The sequence below is a fragment of the Trachemys scripta genome, chromosome 1 (genome assembly GCF_013100865.1).
Source record: "Trachemys scripta elegans isolate TJP31775 chromosome 1, CAS_Tse_1.0, whole genome shotgun sequence".
NCBI classification, from domain to species: Eukaryota; Metazoa; Chordata; order Testudines; family Emydidae; genus Trachemys; species Trachemys scripta.
The window spans coordinates 70,985,280-71,002,937 of NC_048298.1; the positions used below are offsets into that span (position 1 = coordinate 70,985,280).

Below are 17,658 nucleotides of genomic sequence, written 5' to 3' on the forward strand. Positions count from 1 at the left end.
GCTCGTGGTATAACTTGAATGTTGTCCTTAACCCAATTTGCATCCATGTACAAAAATCTCTAGCCCGAATTAAGTGTGTTTTACAATCAAGCCATCTAGTCCATAAGGGGGTATGGGTTGACAGCTGAGTGCTGTTGAATCTTGAACTAGTAACTCAGATGCTGGGAGTCCCCTAATGCCTTCCCAAAATTTCCAGCCCAGGTTATTTGTTGTGTCTATCCACCCAGCCTTCAGGCCAGGGGTTATCTGCAGCCAGCATAAATACCCCACTTCAACATTCAGACCCCTGCTTTGCACGGGGCTTTCCACATCATTAGTGTTTGTTCTAGCTCTGCTATCAAATCCCTGAAGCCACTGTACCACCGGGCAATGGACCAGAACTCCAAGTCTGGGGAGACCTCGACAAGCTCACTGCACTACAAGCAGTTCAACTGGGTGTTCTCCAGTGCCCCAAGTATGGAACCCATTTACACCCTGGACAGATCAAAGGCCCCTGGGGAAGTTGACTGAGGATGGAGGACCTTTAGGATGACCCAGAGCCAGGACTGTCGCCTGCCACAGTGAAATTAGGTGAGGTGGAGGCTGATGGTCACCAGTGGATGCCACAGCCACTCCAACTCACCCAGGACTCCAGAGAGGAAACAGAGAAACAGATCAGAGAGAAATGGGACAGGGAGGAAACGGCAGATGAGCCAGTGTTGTCTCAGCCAGGTGAGGACTCAATTCGCCATTGTTGTTATGGTTGGGGAGAAAAGGCATAAGGGGCTTGGCATTGCCTGTGTAGGACCAGTCTCTACTGGAGAGTGTTGTGTGGTAGAGGGCAGGCAAATGCTAATTATAGCTTCCCTTCTAGACATGGAAACCACCATTTCCACTTCCCACTCCCAGCCTCCATCCTTCCCCCCAGGCATTCAGAGGGTGTGCTTCAGCTACTGATCCGGCTGCATTCCTTGATGGGCATGGGAAACCACCATTACTCCCACTCCACACCTGGGCACCCATTAATGGTGCCTCTACTGTCCCTGCTGGGTGTGACAACTATCATTATGTCTCACCCCTACCCCAGTCTCCAATTCCTCCTCCCCCCTGCATCTACATAGAATCCAAGCTGGATTCCAAGCAGGGAAATTAACAGAGATTTATTGTAAAACGCACTGCTGTATGTGCACAAACCAAGCATTATTAATACAAGTATACAAATGCCCATGAAGGCAGGATTGGTGCTGAGTGCAAGCAATTGCCGGGTGCATATATAGTAGTTTGCACTCTCTCAAGCTGGAACTAGAGGCAGTCCATACCACTGTTCCCAGGATATGTAAAGCACTTATATTGTTGGTATGATCAGAAAACCTGGAAGTTAGCAAAGGAGAGAGTATTGGTTATGGAGCCGAGTGGAGGCCTTGAGATACAGGTTTCAGCTTATACCTTGCTGTGATGCACAAATTAAAGGGAAGATATTTTCCTTTTTTTTTTTTTTTTTTTTTTACCATGGACAGAAGGTTTATATACTGTTTCTCTGCGTTACAGGCCCTTCTGCACAAGTACATATCACCCACCCTTGCAGAAGGTTATTGACTGTCAGTGCCAGGCTACTGAATCAGAAAGCAGAAGGAGGAAGACAAGGGACAGACTGCTGATGGAGATGCATAAGGACTTTGGTGGAAGGTGTCACTGCCTTTTCTTGCTTCAGAGGGGGAAATGCTGGAGCAGGAGTGGCAATTCCAGACTGCAGCTGAGAGGATGCTGAAGAAAAGAGCTCATGATGACCTAGTACATTGCCCATGACCATGCCATGTAAGAGCAAGACACCCAGCAGCAGTGTGAGGAGAATCAGAAGCAAATGGTCATGTTTCTGAGCATTATGGCCAGCAGGTGACAGAACAACCTGGCCCCTGTACTACCCCAGGTTCAGCACCAGCACCAGCCTCATCCTACAACCACACACTCTCCTCCATGATCCCACAAGCTGCAGCTAGTGACCCCAGGATAGGGGGTTTGCCAGTTCCATGGTCAGGTTTACCTTCATCACCCCACCCCCATGTAACAATGGTGGAGTGATGACCACGTGCACTCTCCATATATGTGACATGGCACAGTGCTACTTGGGTGCATGACACTTGGCTTAAAGCAGAAGGACTGCTAGTGTGATTTATTTTGAATAAAATTTTTCTTTGTTGAATCCTTTGTTTCTGTGAGTGCTTTGGCCGCACTAGAGAGAGAGGGGAACTTAACAACACAGTTTTATTCCAGCATCACCATCACAATTAATGCACTTTAAGAGAAATCTTTCCTATGTGGGAACACTGATACAGACCAGCTACCTCTGCTGCTCCTACCCAGCCAGGGGAACTAGGAGCTGGATGGGGGGGGAAGGATTGGGCCCCTGGAGCTGCCATCTCTTGCCTCACACCAGCTGCCTCTGCCACCGTAAACCCGGCATGGGGACTAGGAGAGCTGGTTGAGAAAAAGCCATGGATCCATTGTTCAAGATTTGGATTTCCAACAGAATGCAGACAATCAACACGTGCGGAAGTGAGGTGCTGCAGTAAGCTGCCAGGTGAACACTACTTCAACCCATATGGCTAGAAGGGACAGAAAATGGTTTCCTGAAATACATCATGGAAGTTTGGAAGGAACGGCTTGGAATAGTGCAGTGCTAAGAACTAAGGGTTATGCCCCCAGAAGGCAAACTCCTTTGCTTGAGTCAGTACTGCAACCATGTGCACACAGTAACTTGAGGATGACTGAGGTAGCCTTTGCCATGTGGGCTCAACCTAGGCTAACACAAGTGTAGTACTTCAAGTATTCTAACTGGAACTAACAATGCAGTGAAGACAAGCCCAGAGCAAGGGAGAATGGAAAGAAATGATACTAGCAAAGCAGTGACGCAAGCTTACTCTTAAGATTAGAAGCTCTGAGATGTCCGTATATCACTGGCTATGACATTATGTAGCTGGAAATGCTTCCTGGGCCAAGAAGAATGTTGTTTTCTGCAAATGCTTTCATTGGTTATGTGCCTTGCTTACACTTATCTGCTCTTAATAATATGATACTTTGCTATTCCAAAACTTCTTTGTGTGTTGATTAAGGAAGGAAGCAGAAGAAGAATTTTTTTCAGCTGTAGCTTCAGTTTGCCAAGAAGTCCTAAGCAGTTTGCTCTCCTCTGCAGCCAGAATTAATCGTAAAATGTCCTATAATGATAAATCCCCAGAATACAATTAGTGCAAGTTTAATTATTTTGCAAATTGCATCCCAGTAGCTCTTTGTGTCACCATCACCCCTCGCTATCTGTGCATGCTTTTCTAATATTTTGTCATATCATGAGTTAGAGTTTTCTGCCCCTTGGCTGCCAGACTAAATGGTCTACCTTGTAAATCGATAGATAAGGTGGGTGAGGTGATGTCTTTTATTGGACTAAGTTCTGTTGGTGAGAGAGACAAGCTTTCGACCCACATTGAGCTCTCTACAGTTTGAAAGCTTGTCTCTCTCACCAACAGAAGGTCAAATAAAAGAGATCACCTCACCACCTTGTCTCGCTAATATCCTGGGACCAACACGGCTACAATTACACTCCCTTCAAAATAGGGTTTCAGTGAAACACCAAATAGTGTTATAGCTTTCAGATAGGTTAGCTATAGCTTTCTATGCCCAAATGCAAAACTGTTGAGAAAATATAAAGGTAAATTTTTAAAGCTTTGCATGAGATTTATAGCTGGTGAACTATTAAATCCAGAAGTTAAAACTCTCTTCAGTACTTGGAAATTTTATCTTTAAAAGTCAGGGAATTAATTCCTGCCCTTTGTCTGATCCCCTGCATCAAAAATAAAGGGAATGGTGCTCTCATTCACAGGTGAGTCACTATCTTCGTATAGTTGGACATCAGAAAATTTAATTTAAGTATGTTGGGCCTGATTCTCCATTGCCCCGAATCTTGTATAGTCATTTACACAAGTTCAAAGTGAGAGTCCCACTAGCGTTAACTTTAATCAGCTACATCGGGGGTTCTCAAACTGGGGGTCGTGACCTCTCAGGGGGTTGTGAGGTTATTACGTGTGGGTCGTGAACTGTCAGCCTCCACCCCCAAACCCTGTTTCGCCTGCAGCATTTATTACAGAGTTAAATATAAAAAATGTGTTTTTAATATATAACTTGTGGGGGGGGGTCGCACTCAGAGGCTTGCTGTATGAAAAGTTTGAGAACTACTGAGCTACATTGAGGCAAAAGGCATTAACTTGCATCTACACTAGGGAAAAGGTTTTGGTTAGGTCTGGATTAGCTAACTTGTTGGGTAACTCTGACCTACCCTCGTCCTCTTTTCCTAATATAGACAAATTGCAAGTCAGGGTTCAGGTGCATTAGTGGGCTGGCATAGAGACACTTTTATTGTTCCATTTGTGCTGCACCTGTTCAATGTACCAGAAGAGGACTTTGGTTTCCAGTGCTGTCAATGTAGGATGTTTCATGTTTCACTGTAATAACTTTGGGCTAAATTCAGCCTTCAGATATTCACAGGCAAATCCTACTGAAGTCAATGGGAGTTTGGCCCTTTGTTATTCACAGAAGTAAAATAGTTTCACCAGCATGAAAGTAAAGAAATTAGTCAAATGTAAAATTAAACATGTGTATTATGACATAGGGGTAATAGACATTAAGATTATTTGTTGAAAAACCAAAAGCCGTCACAGGAGAGGTCACAGCCAAATTGATAAAGAATCACAGTGCCTCTTTCAGAAATATATGTTATTGCCATTTTTTGCAGTTTCATAATGTTTCATCCTCAAATGTGCGCACACACAAAAAATCTCATTTTAGTAAGTCAGCTCGTTCTCTAAATATATAGTGCTAAAAACAAAGAAACTTCTTCACTCCCCCCTTCTATCCCTGCCCTCCCTCCCCCCTTTTTTTTAACAAGGTATAAACCACAGTAAGTTAACTCTGATTTTAAAGAACTGTTGGTGCTTGAGGGGCCAAATATTGGAACTAAGAAGCAGCCCAAATGGCTGGACTGTGCACTTTACAGGAGCTTGGGAAGAATCCTGTCCCCCTGAGGACATGTCACAGCTGCCTCTAAAATATAAGGGCTGCGTTCGTCCTGACCACTGGTGCACACATTCACTGTTCTATAGAAGAAGAGTGGCTGGTGGATATGCATAGTCACAGGTCCACTAGAATGGGACCTGTCTCTGAACCCTGAATACTAGGCAGAGTCACAGGAAGTCCTGGCAAGGCAGAGTCTGACTGTCCACATGGCTGCATGTCCCCTAAATAGGGTCCCTAATTCCTGGGCCACTGCAGAATTGCACTGGTTCTGCTGGGTCATCTTCCTTTACAGTCACTGAGGATTTGACCCATTGAGCTTATTTGAATTTAATAGCTCTTACATAAAAATGAATTGATTTTTCTCTTCTATTTCCAAATTGGTGGTGTTATAAGCAAAGGAATGTATGTGTTCCCTCTGGTGGGTGATGTAAAATTCAATTATTGTAACAGTCTCTATCAGTTTGAGTAAAGTGTTGGACATTAATACTGAAGAAAGTCAGGTACTCTAGTCCTGGTGGGGTATCTTTTTGTCAATAATTTATAGTTGGTACACTTTCTGTTCCCCCCCCCCCTTGATATGCATAAATACATTCACTTTACCAAATATTTTTTTTTTAAAAGAAATAGTGTGTAAACAGAGCCAAGTTAGAAAGAGACTCAGCCATATAAATGTGTAATGTCTAGATAGGAAACTAGATAGAAAAGATACAATTATTTATTTGACTGCATTAAACAGGAATCAGTGTGGCTGACTTGAGCATTAGAGAATTGAAGTGTCTGTTTATGATTAGTAAATGGTCTAAAATGAGTTGTATGGGTGGATAGATAGATGGATGGATGGATAGATAGAGAAAATGAAAGTAACAAAGAAATATCAATTTGTTTGTAAATGATTAAAGATGATATCCTTCTCCTTTCTTTTCCTTAGAATTTCACCAGCCAAGACATTGACAGTGGTGTTGACAATAAATCTCTGTCTGCAGTATTAGACAATTTGGCAAAATGCAGCTACTATACTGTGTGGTTAACTGCAGACACTGCCTTTGGAAATGGAAACAAGACCAGTGAGATAATACACGTATATACAGATCAAGATAGTATGTAAACATCTCTATTTTAAATTTTCAAATGTACATCCAAGCTTTTCATTATGAAATAGTTCTAGAACTTTTAAAAAGTATTGCATTCTTTGGTATGAAAAGGTTAAAAAGAAGTACTACAGTGAATGCCATTTTAAAAAACTGTTTACCATACTGTAGCATTTATCTTTGCATGGGTTTGATGGTATTTCCTATGCCTAGAATGGGGATAGATCATTCTCATGAACCTTAGCATTAGTATCTGAAGGAGACCTCTTTGTGTCAATAGATTGAGCAGACTCTTAACTCCAAGTTCCATTTTGAACCTATCACCATTATTTTCTCCACCTTAACTATCAGGATAACCATTATCAATACAAAACCCTACAGTTCAGCCTCTCTTTGGCCAATCTAGTTTTCATGACAATTTGAGAGTAAGCTTAATTATCAAGCAACTAATCTTTAACCCTTCCTAAAGGACATTTTGATCTGTTGAGTCTCTTCTCTTTGTAGTGTAGCATCAAAAGCAGTTTTTCTTCTCTGGGCACAAAGAGTGAGAAAATCTGTCTTAAACTATCACAAAGATTTTCTCCCCTTAATAATTAACATTATTATATTATATATACAAATAGTTACGTATACATACATTCAAGATGCTTTGTTTTTTATATCAAAACATAGATGATCAAAGAAAAGCTTGTTTTATTTATAGACACGAAAATAATGTAATAAAACATTGAATACATAATGTTAGAGATTAAGTTGATCTAATAGCAACACTTTGAGTGTTTATTTTTGTTATTAGTTATGAAATATTATGTTATTATTTAGTTATGAAACTAACAGATCTATTTATTTTTGCTTATTAATCCATAGTTCCAGATGGCCCTGTTGAAAGTCTGACATATCAAAATGTTTCTTCAACTGCTATAAATGTAAGCTGGCTTCCACCATCCCAGCCAAATGGTATAGTCTTCTTCCTCGTTTCACTAAGTTTATGGGATACACAAACAGACAGTGAGATATTGTCTATCATTACTTACAATACAAGCATGTTTTTGGATAAGCTGGAGAAGTACACCGATTATATTCTGAAAATCATTCCAGCAACTGTGAAGGGATCTTCTAAAATGCACACTGTGAAACTACACATCAAAACTGAAGAAGATGGTAGGTTTAGGATTTTTTTTAATTCCTAAAGAATTTTATTAACAGCAAATAGCCTTCTAAAAATTTTGATCATTAGGTTGTTTTCTTATGAAATAATGTTACTAATATACTTGTTAATTTTTTTTGTTAAATTAACTAATAAAGCAACCCACAATAACTGTTGTCATGCAGATTTATTGTAGTGCTTCATTGAGGCCATGAAGTAGAAGTTAGCACTGATAAGAGAACAAAGTTAATTGATATTTAAAGATATTTTCCACCATAATTCACCTTTTTGTGGGATAACTTAGGTTTTTTTCTGTTTGTTTTCTCATTTCTTGTTATAGTCCCTGAATCTTCACCTGTAATCAGAACGTATAAGAATCTTTCATCTACCTCAGTTATGTTGTCCTGGGAGCCTCCTCTCCAACCAAATGGTATCATAATGAGTTATGATTTAAAGTTATATGGACCAGAAAGGAATGATTCTTGGTCTACCTCCAATAATTCTATCATCCTAGAAGATCTTTTACCATTTACACTGTATAGTATTTTTGCTGCTGCAAGAACTATCAGAGGACTTGGTCCCTATGCTACGCTTAACTTTTACACGGATGAGTCAGGTGAGTGATAAATAAAATCCTATCATGCTGTTTGGAAATAAATGTATGAAATAGAGGACCCCAGAGCTGGTGCAGAGATGTAGGGCTTCCACATGGCTGATGCTATCTTGGTTGATCCTCTAAAATCCTTGGGGCATGGGGCCAGACACACCACTGCTTCTGTAGAAGGCAGGGAGACAAACCTGCAACATCTGGCAGATGAGTTTAGAGGGAATTCTGGGATTTCGTCCTCAGTCCACACTCTGCCTGTAGATTTTACTGTAGGGGAGGACACACTCTGACCAAAAGGCTATTTAACTCTCACTAGTATGGGCCCATAATAGTTCATTTCTCAAATTACACAAGAAAATAAATTTGAGGTGCCCAAGAATGGTGGCATTCAATGGCTCACAGGAGCCCCTTTTAAAAATTCTGCCACCAAATTGAAAGGAAGCATGTGAGATTTCTCTGCGTTTGGCAGAATTCACCCATTATAGTGCTAAATTATCTTTCCTAGAGATTACTTTTAGCCTTGGGCTCATAAGAATACTTGAAAATCAATTTCTTTTTGCCTTTGGAATGCATCATAATTTGTCAAGTGTTAATTATTTTGGGGGAAAAACAAACAACCCACCCCACCCTCACCTCCAAAAGGAAAATATTCCTTAAAAATACTTACAGACCCTTACAGGGTTTTTTTTCACTCCTTGTTCTATTTCAGATTACATTGCACACTGCCATCCTACTCGATATATATAAAAATGCACAAAGAAGAGGGGGAAAATGTGTGTATATATATGAAAGCTCTAATTTTAATTCTAGTAATCTTAGATGCTACTAGTAACAATAGTAGGTACAATATTTTAGGATACATATGTAATACTTTGATTGTGTACCTTTCAAACTAGACTGATTGAAGTGCTAGATAAGACTTTAGTAAATAGTCTAGAGGCCCTTTGGGATGGAGTATGTGATCTAATAAGTCTCTTTCATACTCTCTGGAGCACTGGACCAAATTGCCTAGAATCTCCATCATTGGATGTTTTTAAGAACAGGTTAGACAAACACTTGTCAGGAATGGTCTAGTTATACTTAGTCTGCCTCAGTGCAGGGGACTGGACTAGTTGACCTAGTGAGGTCCCTTCCAGTCCTACATTTCTATGATTCTATAAGTGCATCTACTCCAGTGGTTCTCAAACTCTTGTATTGGTGACCTTTTCACATAGCAAGCCTCTGAGTGCGACCCCCCCCCCTTATAAATTAAAAACACTTTTAAATATAATTAACACCATTATAAATGCTAGAGGTAAAGCGGGGTTTGGGGTGGAGGCTGACAGCTCGTGATCCCCATGTAATAATCTTGCGACCCCCTGAGGGGTCCCAACCCCCAGTTTGAGAACCTCTGATCTACTCTGTTTTTTGTCAAATATTTTCATGCTTCCTTGGTTATGAAAATATGCTTTTGTTTAAATGACAGACAACATGAATAGATTATCCTTTTCCTCACCCTTACTTTCTCCAACAACATGCACCTTTGGTAAATAGAGTTTATAACAGGCAAATGGGGCAAGACTCAGAAGTTGTTGGGAGCTCTTTGTTAAAAGTGTAGCAGTACTAGATTGGTTCGGTTAAGCTCAGACACGAATGTGTAATGAATCTTTATGATCTTTTGCTCCTACAAAGTATTCATATTTGCCTAAAATTAACATCATATATTTGAACTAATGAGCATTTTCTCCCACAGTGCCATTAGCACCTCCTCAGGATTTGGCTATTTTCAACTATACTGCCTACTCTGTGTGGCTAAAATGGAGGCCAAGTCCTCAGCCAAATGGTGCTATTAAGAACTATAGTTTTAAGATTCATGAAAACAAGAGTCATACCATAGTTTATCAGGTATGTTTATAATATTTAGTGGTGTTTTACGTATTTGAAAAAATATATTTTATTTTTCTGGCTATCTGACTCATGTCTCGAAACCAAAAATATGTAAGGCATTTTATATGCCTAGGTATGTCCTGCATTAATCAAAATTACATGAACTCATAACTTAGATGAGGTGATTTTCTTTTCCCCCTAATGTTTCTTCATAAAAGACACTGATTAAAGATGTTATGGAAATGCATGTATATTGTGGACTAAATCATATTCTTAGATACAGTCCACAGTGAGGGATTGTGTGGAGGTTCACACTCCTTCTCCCTCAGCCATATAATGTCTGTTGTGGGGCCACTCACCACGCAAGGAAATGCATCTGTTATTTCTTTGTATTGCAGTAATCAGTTCCAAACAGGGATCCAGGCTCCATTGTTCTAGACCCTGCACGTATGTGTAATTGAAAAGACAGTTCCTGCCCCAAGGCATTTACAGTCTGCTACTACAACCCATGAAGGAGTGTCCAGGATCCTGTGGAGTTGCGGGGGACATTATGTGGTCCTGATAGAATAGGGACAGAGCAGTTTCTACATCTGTGCACAGGGAATTCCGTTTTGCTTGCCATTATGCAGGACCTGTGAAAGCTCCTCCATTACACATCTGAGAACAGGCCAGATGGAATCCAACAGTAGGCAGAATCTGCATGACAGTTAAATGGGATAGAGACCAGCAGTAGCACTCTGCTGAGATGTTTCTGCCACACACAAAGCTTCCTTCACGTTGTCAGAAGAAGAGTAGTATATGCAAGAGACCAGACTGTGTGGAGTGCAGCAGTGGGACAGGCAGACCAATTCATGCAGAGGGAGACTGCAGCTTGTAGTGGGTTAGCAGTGGTCCCTCCCTCTCTGGGTCAATGGGAGACTACTCCGCCTCACTAGGTCACTGGGAGTCATCCACAATTAGGAAATTAGCAACAGCCAGCCTCTGGCTGTGACCGACTGTCCGGGTAGAGCGGTAGTCAGTTGGGGTCTCTACCCTGCAATCAGGGACAAGGAGCAAACAGTTATGGGTCCCGGCCCGCAGTCAGGGTGGGAGTAGCAAGGAGTCTGTAGTTTGCACCTTAGTCAGGACAGGGCCGTAAGGAGTCTATGGCTCGGGTCCGTATTCAGGGCCGAGCAGCAAGAGGGTTGGACATCTTAGCTCCGGCAGATGGCCGATGAACATAGGCTTCTTGGCCTAAAGAGGAGGGACTGTCACCGCAGGGATGAGGTGGCAAGGGTAGGGGGACGCAGGCCCACCCGACTCCACTGCATCCCAGCCCAGAGCCCTAACAGTGGCAGAGTGGTCTGCCACTGGGTCAGCAGGGAATCCAGCCGCAAACGCTGACCGGGTCTCTGGCAGCAATGCAGCCAGATTAAGGTTGACTCCCCCAAAGCCACTTCCTCCGCTCACTTCAAGTTGTACCTGGATCCACAGGGGGTCCTTCGCTTCATCTGGATAGAAGGCCCATGGTAGTCCCAGCACCTGCTCTGTGGCTTGGTCAGCAGGTGGCTCCAGCAGCTCTGGCCATTCCTTTGCACCGCAGGGGTCCGCTGCAGTCTCACAGCTCAGGGGCAGGCAAAAGGCATCTGGTTCCTTCAGGGGCTGCAGCCCAGCTGAGCTCCAGGACCCGCTTTTTATACTTCCTGTTCCTCCCTCTCACTTCTGGTGGGAGGGGCGAGCACAGCTTGGCTCTGCCCACCAGGGCTCGCAGCATGGTCCCTCCCCCCCTCTGGCTCAGTGGGAGGCCACTCTGTCTCACTACAGAGCTAAGTTGTATAATTAAACATTATTTTGAAAAATCTGCATTTGTTTTCACAGTAGAACTGAACAGCTCTCCCTACTGCTTTTACAGTCCCATGAAGAGATGGCTGTGAGTGCTGCAGGAATAGCTGTTACCAGGGATAGCCTATACTCTTGCCTCTCCTTCCCTACATGTTTCTACGTCACCCAAAATAGTCTCTTGTCTCAGGTAGGGGAGAAGAAATTACCCCTATCTCTTTATCTCTATTTGCTGGACAAAGGCTGGAGGGACAGGAAGGGCATCGTGCCATAAACAAGCAAAAATGAAAAAGTTAGCCAAAGTGACACTTGGGAATGGGAAAGCAGTGTTTTCAATCAATCAAATAATATCTACTCTATGGTTTGGCTCACTCACGAACATGAATAAGAACTAAACCCTCAAAAACAAGCAGAGGGACAGATAAATGTGATTGCTTGTTGTTATTTTCTATATTTCTACAGAAGCTCTCCATTGTGTCTTTTTCATTTTTTTGTTCTGATATTTTGTCATGTTATTTCTGGCGAGGGTGGTGGGGGGGGAGGGGAGGAATCTTGAAAGAGGTACCCTGTTCATACAGAAAAAAATCTGGCTTGTGCACATCTGAAGTAGCACAATAAAGGATTTGACCCTGCTTGGACTATTTTGTGTGACATGGAGACGTGAAGGATGCCAGAGACAAGACTGCAGTACCAAAACTCTCATTAACATCAGTGTGGGGAGTATGAGACCTGGTGTGTTCCAATATGTGGATTTTGTGCTAACAATTATGCTTTTCTTCTAAGAACGTTTCAGGTTCACAGAGTGACGCAAACCTTGTTGGATTAGAGCCATTCAGCACCTATTTTATCAGTGTCTCTGCTTTTACAAGAGTTGGAAATGGCAATCAGTTCAGTAACATTGTCCAATTCACAACAAAAGAATCAGGTTAGAAACCGTTGTTTTTTTTTTTCATGAACTGCAGCATTGTCTATGCAGATTTCTTTTTATAACTGAACAGCATTCTTCCTTTGCTCTCCAAATGTAATGGAATTCATAACTATATCATTGTCACAACATGCACTCACCTTCCTATTGTACCTGATAGGTGAGGTCTTTACTTTTCAAGTTCGATGTTAGAAGTCTGAAATTAGAAATATCCTCAATTGAACAGATAGGCATATATGGCTCCTATAAATCTTTCTGTAGCACACAGATAGTAGGAGGAAAATTAGATAAATATCAAACTTTGGAGAATAAAGTTATATTTTAGATCACTGTGAAAGCAACTAAGTTACAGTAATATCACAGGCAGCTGGACAAAGAGATGGGAAATGAATCAGAAGCTACTTTTTAACAAATACAAATGTTTAACATTTTCTGATAACTTATTTAGGGAACAAAGGCAGTCACTAATTAAACATCTTCCTTTGTGATATCTCAGTCTTTCTAACAATTGGGAAGAACTATGCAATATAATTGATTTAATTAATTAACCATTTACTAGCTGCATCTTGTGCTTGACACATATCCTTTGAAGTTACAGAAGCTAGAAAACTGCCTTTTTATTTTCTAAACAGGGGCACTGAAAAGAAAGCAGAGAAGAGAGGGGAAGAGAGCACAGGCAGGATTTAGCCTGCTAGGAACTGTTTATTTTAAATGACTAGTAGCTATTTAATATATCTTTTTACTAGTAACAAATGTTTATCATGTTGTTAAAAGTGATAAAATGATAACATGAAAAACTGAAAATTCTCTAAAGCTATAGGGCCAGATCTCAGGGTGCTGGCAAACTATACGGAGCTCAACTCAAAGCATTTGAGCAAAGATAGTTTATAGCCTCTGTACAAGGCTGCTGCTGCTGCTGGGCCAACTCAGGGTATCCCTCAGGCTGCCCTAGTTACACTGGCAGCAAACAGCCATGGAGCGTCAGGATTTAGGGGCCTCCTTTTCCTTTTGCTTTTCTATTCTAGCACCAGAAAGGAGGATAAGCCCCTACATTGGCTGTACAGCCCTGGAAGTTCACTCTGGTGCTGGCATCCGAGCCATGGTGTTAGACGCTCTTGACTAGTTAGAAGGCCGAATTTCTGAATGCCATTTTATAACATGTTTTTCATGTACTTCTGTACCAGATCTGGACTGGCTACAGAGCTTGCTTATACAGACCAGATGTGTTGACTAAAAGATCTTTTAATGCTCTGCCAGGCATGGCTGAAGTTTTACACACTCTGCCACTTAGTGGCTGAACCGTATAATAAAGTTTAGTATTCCCTTAGATCAGTGATGGGCAATCTGCAGCCCATCACGGTAATGTGATTGCGAGCTGTGAGACATTTTGCTGACATTGACCATCTGCAGGCACGGCCCTCGCAGTTCCCAGTGGCTGTGGTTCGCCATTCCCAGCCAATGGGAGCTTTGGAAAGTGATGGGTCGCAGGGACGCGCTGGCCGCCGCTTCCCACAGCTCCCATTGGCCAGGAACAGACAACTGCAGCCACTAGGAGCTGCAGGGGGCCATACTTGCAAACGGCTAAAGTCAGCAAAATGTCTCACGGCCCACAATCAGATTATCCTGATGGGCCGCCGGTTACCCACCACTGCCTTAGATCACCTCCTTTAAGTTCTACATTCCTACCATTTACAATATTTACACTATCATGCTATCTTTGAATTTCAGTACATATCAATCTGTTAAATGTCTCTCATTTTCTAATTACATGATCCGAACGCATAGCAGCTTGAGCATCTGAGCCACAGGACTGGCTGTGGTTATTGGAATCCTTGAGTCATCTTCTTGTTCTGCAACAGCCATCTGTAGAGTTTGCTCTGCTGATTGTTCTTTCTGAGGATTAAACTGTAGATGTCGACAGTTTCTGTTGAACTGTCCACTGTCACGCTCGATCACATATGATCTGGGCACTGAATTCTTTTTCTTTATGATAGCTGGAGTTGTCCATCCTTTTTCTCCGTCCAGTTTGACATGAACATGGTCACCAGATTCTAGACCTGGGAAATGTCTGTTATAAAAGTGTTCATAAGCTCTTTTCACCTTTTTATCTGATCTGACTACTCTCTTTATGTCTGGCCACTTTGGAAATAGGTTCTTTTCCAGAGCTGGAACAGTAGTTCTGAGTTGCCTTTTGAGTTGTGCTGGACTATGTCAGTAGCCGCTATTGGTGTTGATCTGTAACTCAGAAGAGCAAGGAATGGATCTTCCTGCTGTAGGATTTTCTTGGCTCTCTCAGCTTCTCCATTTGCTTGTAGGTAATGTGGTCTGCTAGTAATATGATCAAAATCATATTTCATTTGGAATTACTTAAATTCTGCTGTAGTTAATTGTGGTCCATTGTCCATCACTAGTTGTTCTGGAATACTGAAGTGAGCCAAAAGTATACTTCAGTTTCTTGATAACACTGCAACTTGGTATGTCTTTCAAGTACATTATTTCTGTATACCTAGAAAAGGCGTCCACGATGCTGAGGTAATGGTGTCCTCTAAATTCACATAACTTTTCAGCTAGTCTCTTCCAAGATCTGTCTGGTAGAGATGGTGTTATTAAAGGTCCTTTGTGTTGTGTTGGCCTGTTAGTTCTGCGGTATTCACATGCAGATACAGTATTCTTTATGTCCTTGCTGATGCCTGGCCACCACACTGACTGCTTCACCTGTTCACAGCATTTTGTTAATCCTTGATGTCCTTTGTGGGTGAGGTTTAGTATTTCTAATCTCATTTAGTTTGGAATTATGATGCAATTGTCTTTAATCATGAGTCCATTTGACTCACATAATTGTCCATGCACTGCAAAGTAACCTCTTGTCACTTCCTTAGTGTCCTTTAAATATGGGGGCCAATCACCTCCGTGTAACTTAGAACATCCTGAAGTTGCGTGTCTGTCAAAGTTGCTTTTTGTAGCTGTTGTAGTCTCTCTTCTGACACTGGTTTGTGTCATTTTCCACACCTTTACATCATCTTCGAACTGTCTGCTACTAAAAGACTTTTTCCAGGTGCATATTTAGCATTTGGATTAAATCACATTAACCTAAGCAATAGACATTGTTATCTCAGTGGTGCTTGATCCAAGTCTTTCCCACTGATGAGGGTTACATGTAGTTTATGGTCTGTTATCAGCATAAACAAATCCAATCCACAAAGATACCTGTAAAAGTTCTCACATGCCCATATGCTTGCCAGGCACTCCTTTTCAATCTGTGCATATCGTTTTCTGCTTCTGTGAGTGTGAGAGAAAAACGAAGCTGGCTTCCACTAAATTCCATGTTGTTGAAACAATGTACCACGTAGGGCCATAGTTAATTGCATCCTCGCTGACCATTATGGATTTGTGCATATCATAGTACTTGAGACCTGGAGCTGTTGAGATAATTTCTATTACCTTTTTATAGGCAATTTCTTGATATGGCCCCCATAGCCAAGTTATGTTGGACTTCAGTTCATTCAGTGGTTTTGTCACTGTAGAAAGGACTTATGGATACCCAACCAAGGTAATTTACCATCCCTGGTATATGTCTTAGTTCTGGAACATTTGTTGGTGCATTCAGTTAATTGCTTTAACTTTCTTGGGGCTAGGACTGATTCCATGTTTGTTTATTGTCTGCCCCAAGAGCTCGATTTGGTGTAGACAGAAAATGCATTTTTCCTTGTTTAGCTTCAGTTCAGTCTGACTGATGAGGACTTTGTTGAGGGTTTTATTGTATTCTTCCATGGAAGATCCATATATAAAAATATCATGCACTAAGACTACAACTCCATTTGTATTTGTTAACAGTTCTGCCTTCTTTCTTTGGAAAATTTCAGGTGCATTGGTAATTCCAAAAGGTAATCTTTGAAAGCAGAATCTCTCAAAGGGTGTGATAAATGTTAGTTTAGCACTTTCTTTGGCTAAAGGAGTTTGCCAGAATCTGCTCGAGACATCAAACTCAGATAATACTGTAGCTCTTTTCACTTTGGGGAGGGAAGTCATCCAGTTTTGAGAGGATATATTTTTTTCTTACAACTGCTCCATTAAGTCTTTTAAGATCCACACAGATTGTATTTTTCCATTTTTCTTTATAACTGGTACTATTCAGACACACATGCTGTTGGCTTAGACCTTTTCTCGATTACGCCAGTCTTCTCCATTCTCTATAACTCAGTTTTCCCTTTATGAAGTAATGGGAGAGGAATCCTGTACGATATATGTACACTATATGGTTGAGCATTGTCTCAAGGTTTTTTTTTATACTGCATCTCGTTTCAACAGTCCAATATCACCAAATATTCCATTGAGTTCTTCCACCTTCCTCACTAGGCTCATCATGGCTGCCACGTTGTGGCTGAGAAGGCAGCTGGTCTGTGGTTCTTTGATCAAATACATTCTGAATGCAAAGATTTTGTCTTTGTAAGTTGTTTTTGTAGTGAACTGGCCCATGCAATACAGAATTCCTCTGTGGATAGTCAGAGCTGTGTCAGGTGACTTCAGCTCTCGGAGGAGTTGAAGGTGATTGTAAGTCCCTTATGAGATGACTGTGAGCTCCTGAGTTACTTTTAAAGTCAATAGTCTTGTTATGAATATTCAGTCATCATAAATGATAGATCCCAGAAATGGCTCTTGATTCTTTGTAATATGAGTCAACTCCCTGACTGCTTTGGTACAGCAAACAGCTGCACAATGTCCATATTTCATGCATTTATTACACTATGTGCCTCTGTCTGGACATGCATCATCTCTTGGGACATGATTGTTTCTACATCGTGTGCATGTAGGCTGGAATTTGTCCCTTTTAACCTGGGAGTTGTCTCTCTTTGCCTTAGGGATCTTATGGTAATGACTTTTAGCACTTGTGCGGCATTTTTTAACAGCTTCTTGTTTTTCAAGTTTGTCAAGTTGCTGTTGATTTTGGTCTCACCAGCTCAGACTGCTTTGCTTTCTGTATAGCTGTGGCTAGAGTTAAATCTCTTTTCAATTATATCTGCTGTGAAAGGGGTTTGTCTGTTAACCCAGTAACCAGCCTGTCGCTGATATCTTTGTTTTGCATTCCCCAAAGCACAGTTTTCAGCCAATGCATGCAGAGCTTATAAAGCTTTTGATATTTTCCTGTTTCTTGAATTCTTGAGATGAA

At 41.5% G+C, this 17,658-nt stretch overlaps 1 protein-coding gene across 1 annotated transcript in view; it reads left to right on the forward strand.

The window, feature by feature from the left end:
* PTPRQ (protein tyrosine phosphatase receptor type Q) overlaps positions 1-17,658 on the forward strand; it is a 205,334-nt gene that overhangs the window by 113,312 nt on the left and 74,364 nt on the right. Inside the window, exons 39-43 of the mRNA XM_034764828.1 lie at positions 5,969-6,137; positions 6,996-7,289; positions 7,616-7,891; positions 9,615-9,766; positions 12,350-12,491. Coding sequence (XP_034620719.1) covers positions 5,969-6,137; positions 6,996-7,289; positions 7,616-7,891; positions 9,615-9,766; positions 12,350-12,491 — 1,033 coding nt within the window. The remainder of the gene's footprint in view (positions 1-5,968; positions 6,138-6,995; positions 7,290-7,615; positions 7,892-9,614; positions 9,767-12,349; positions 12,492-17,658) is intronic.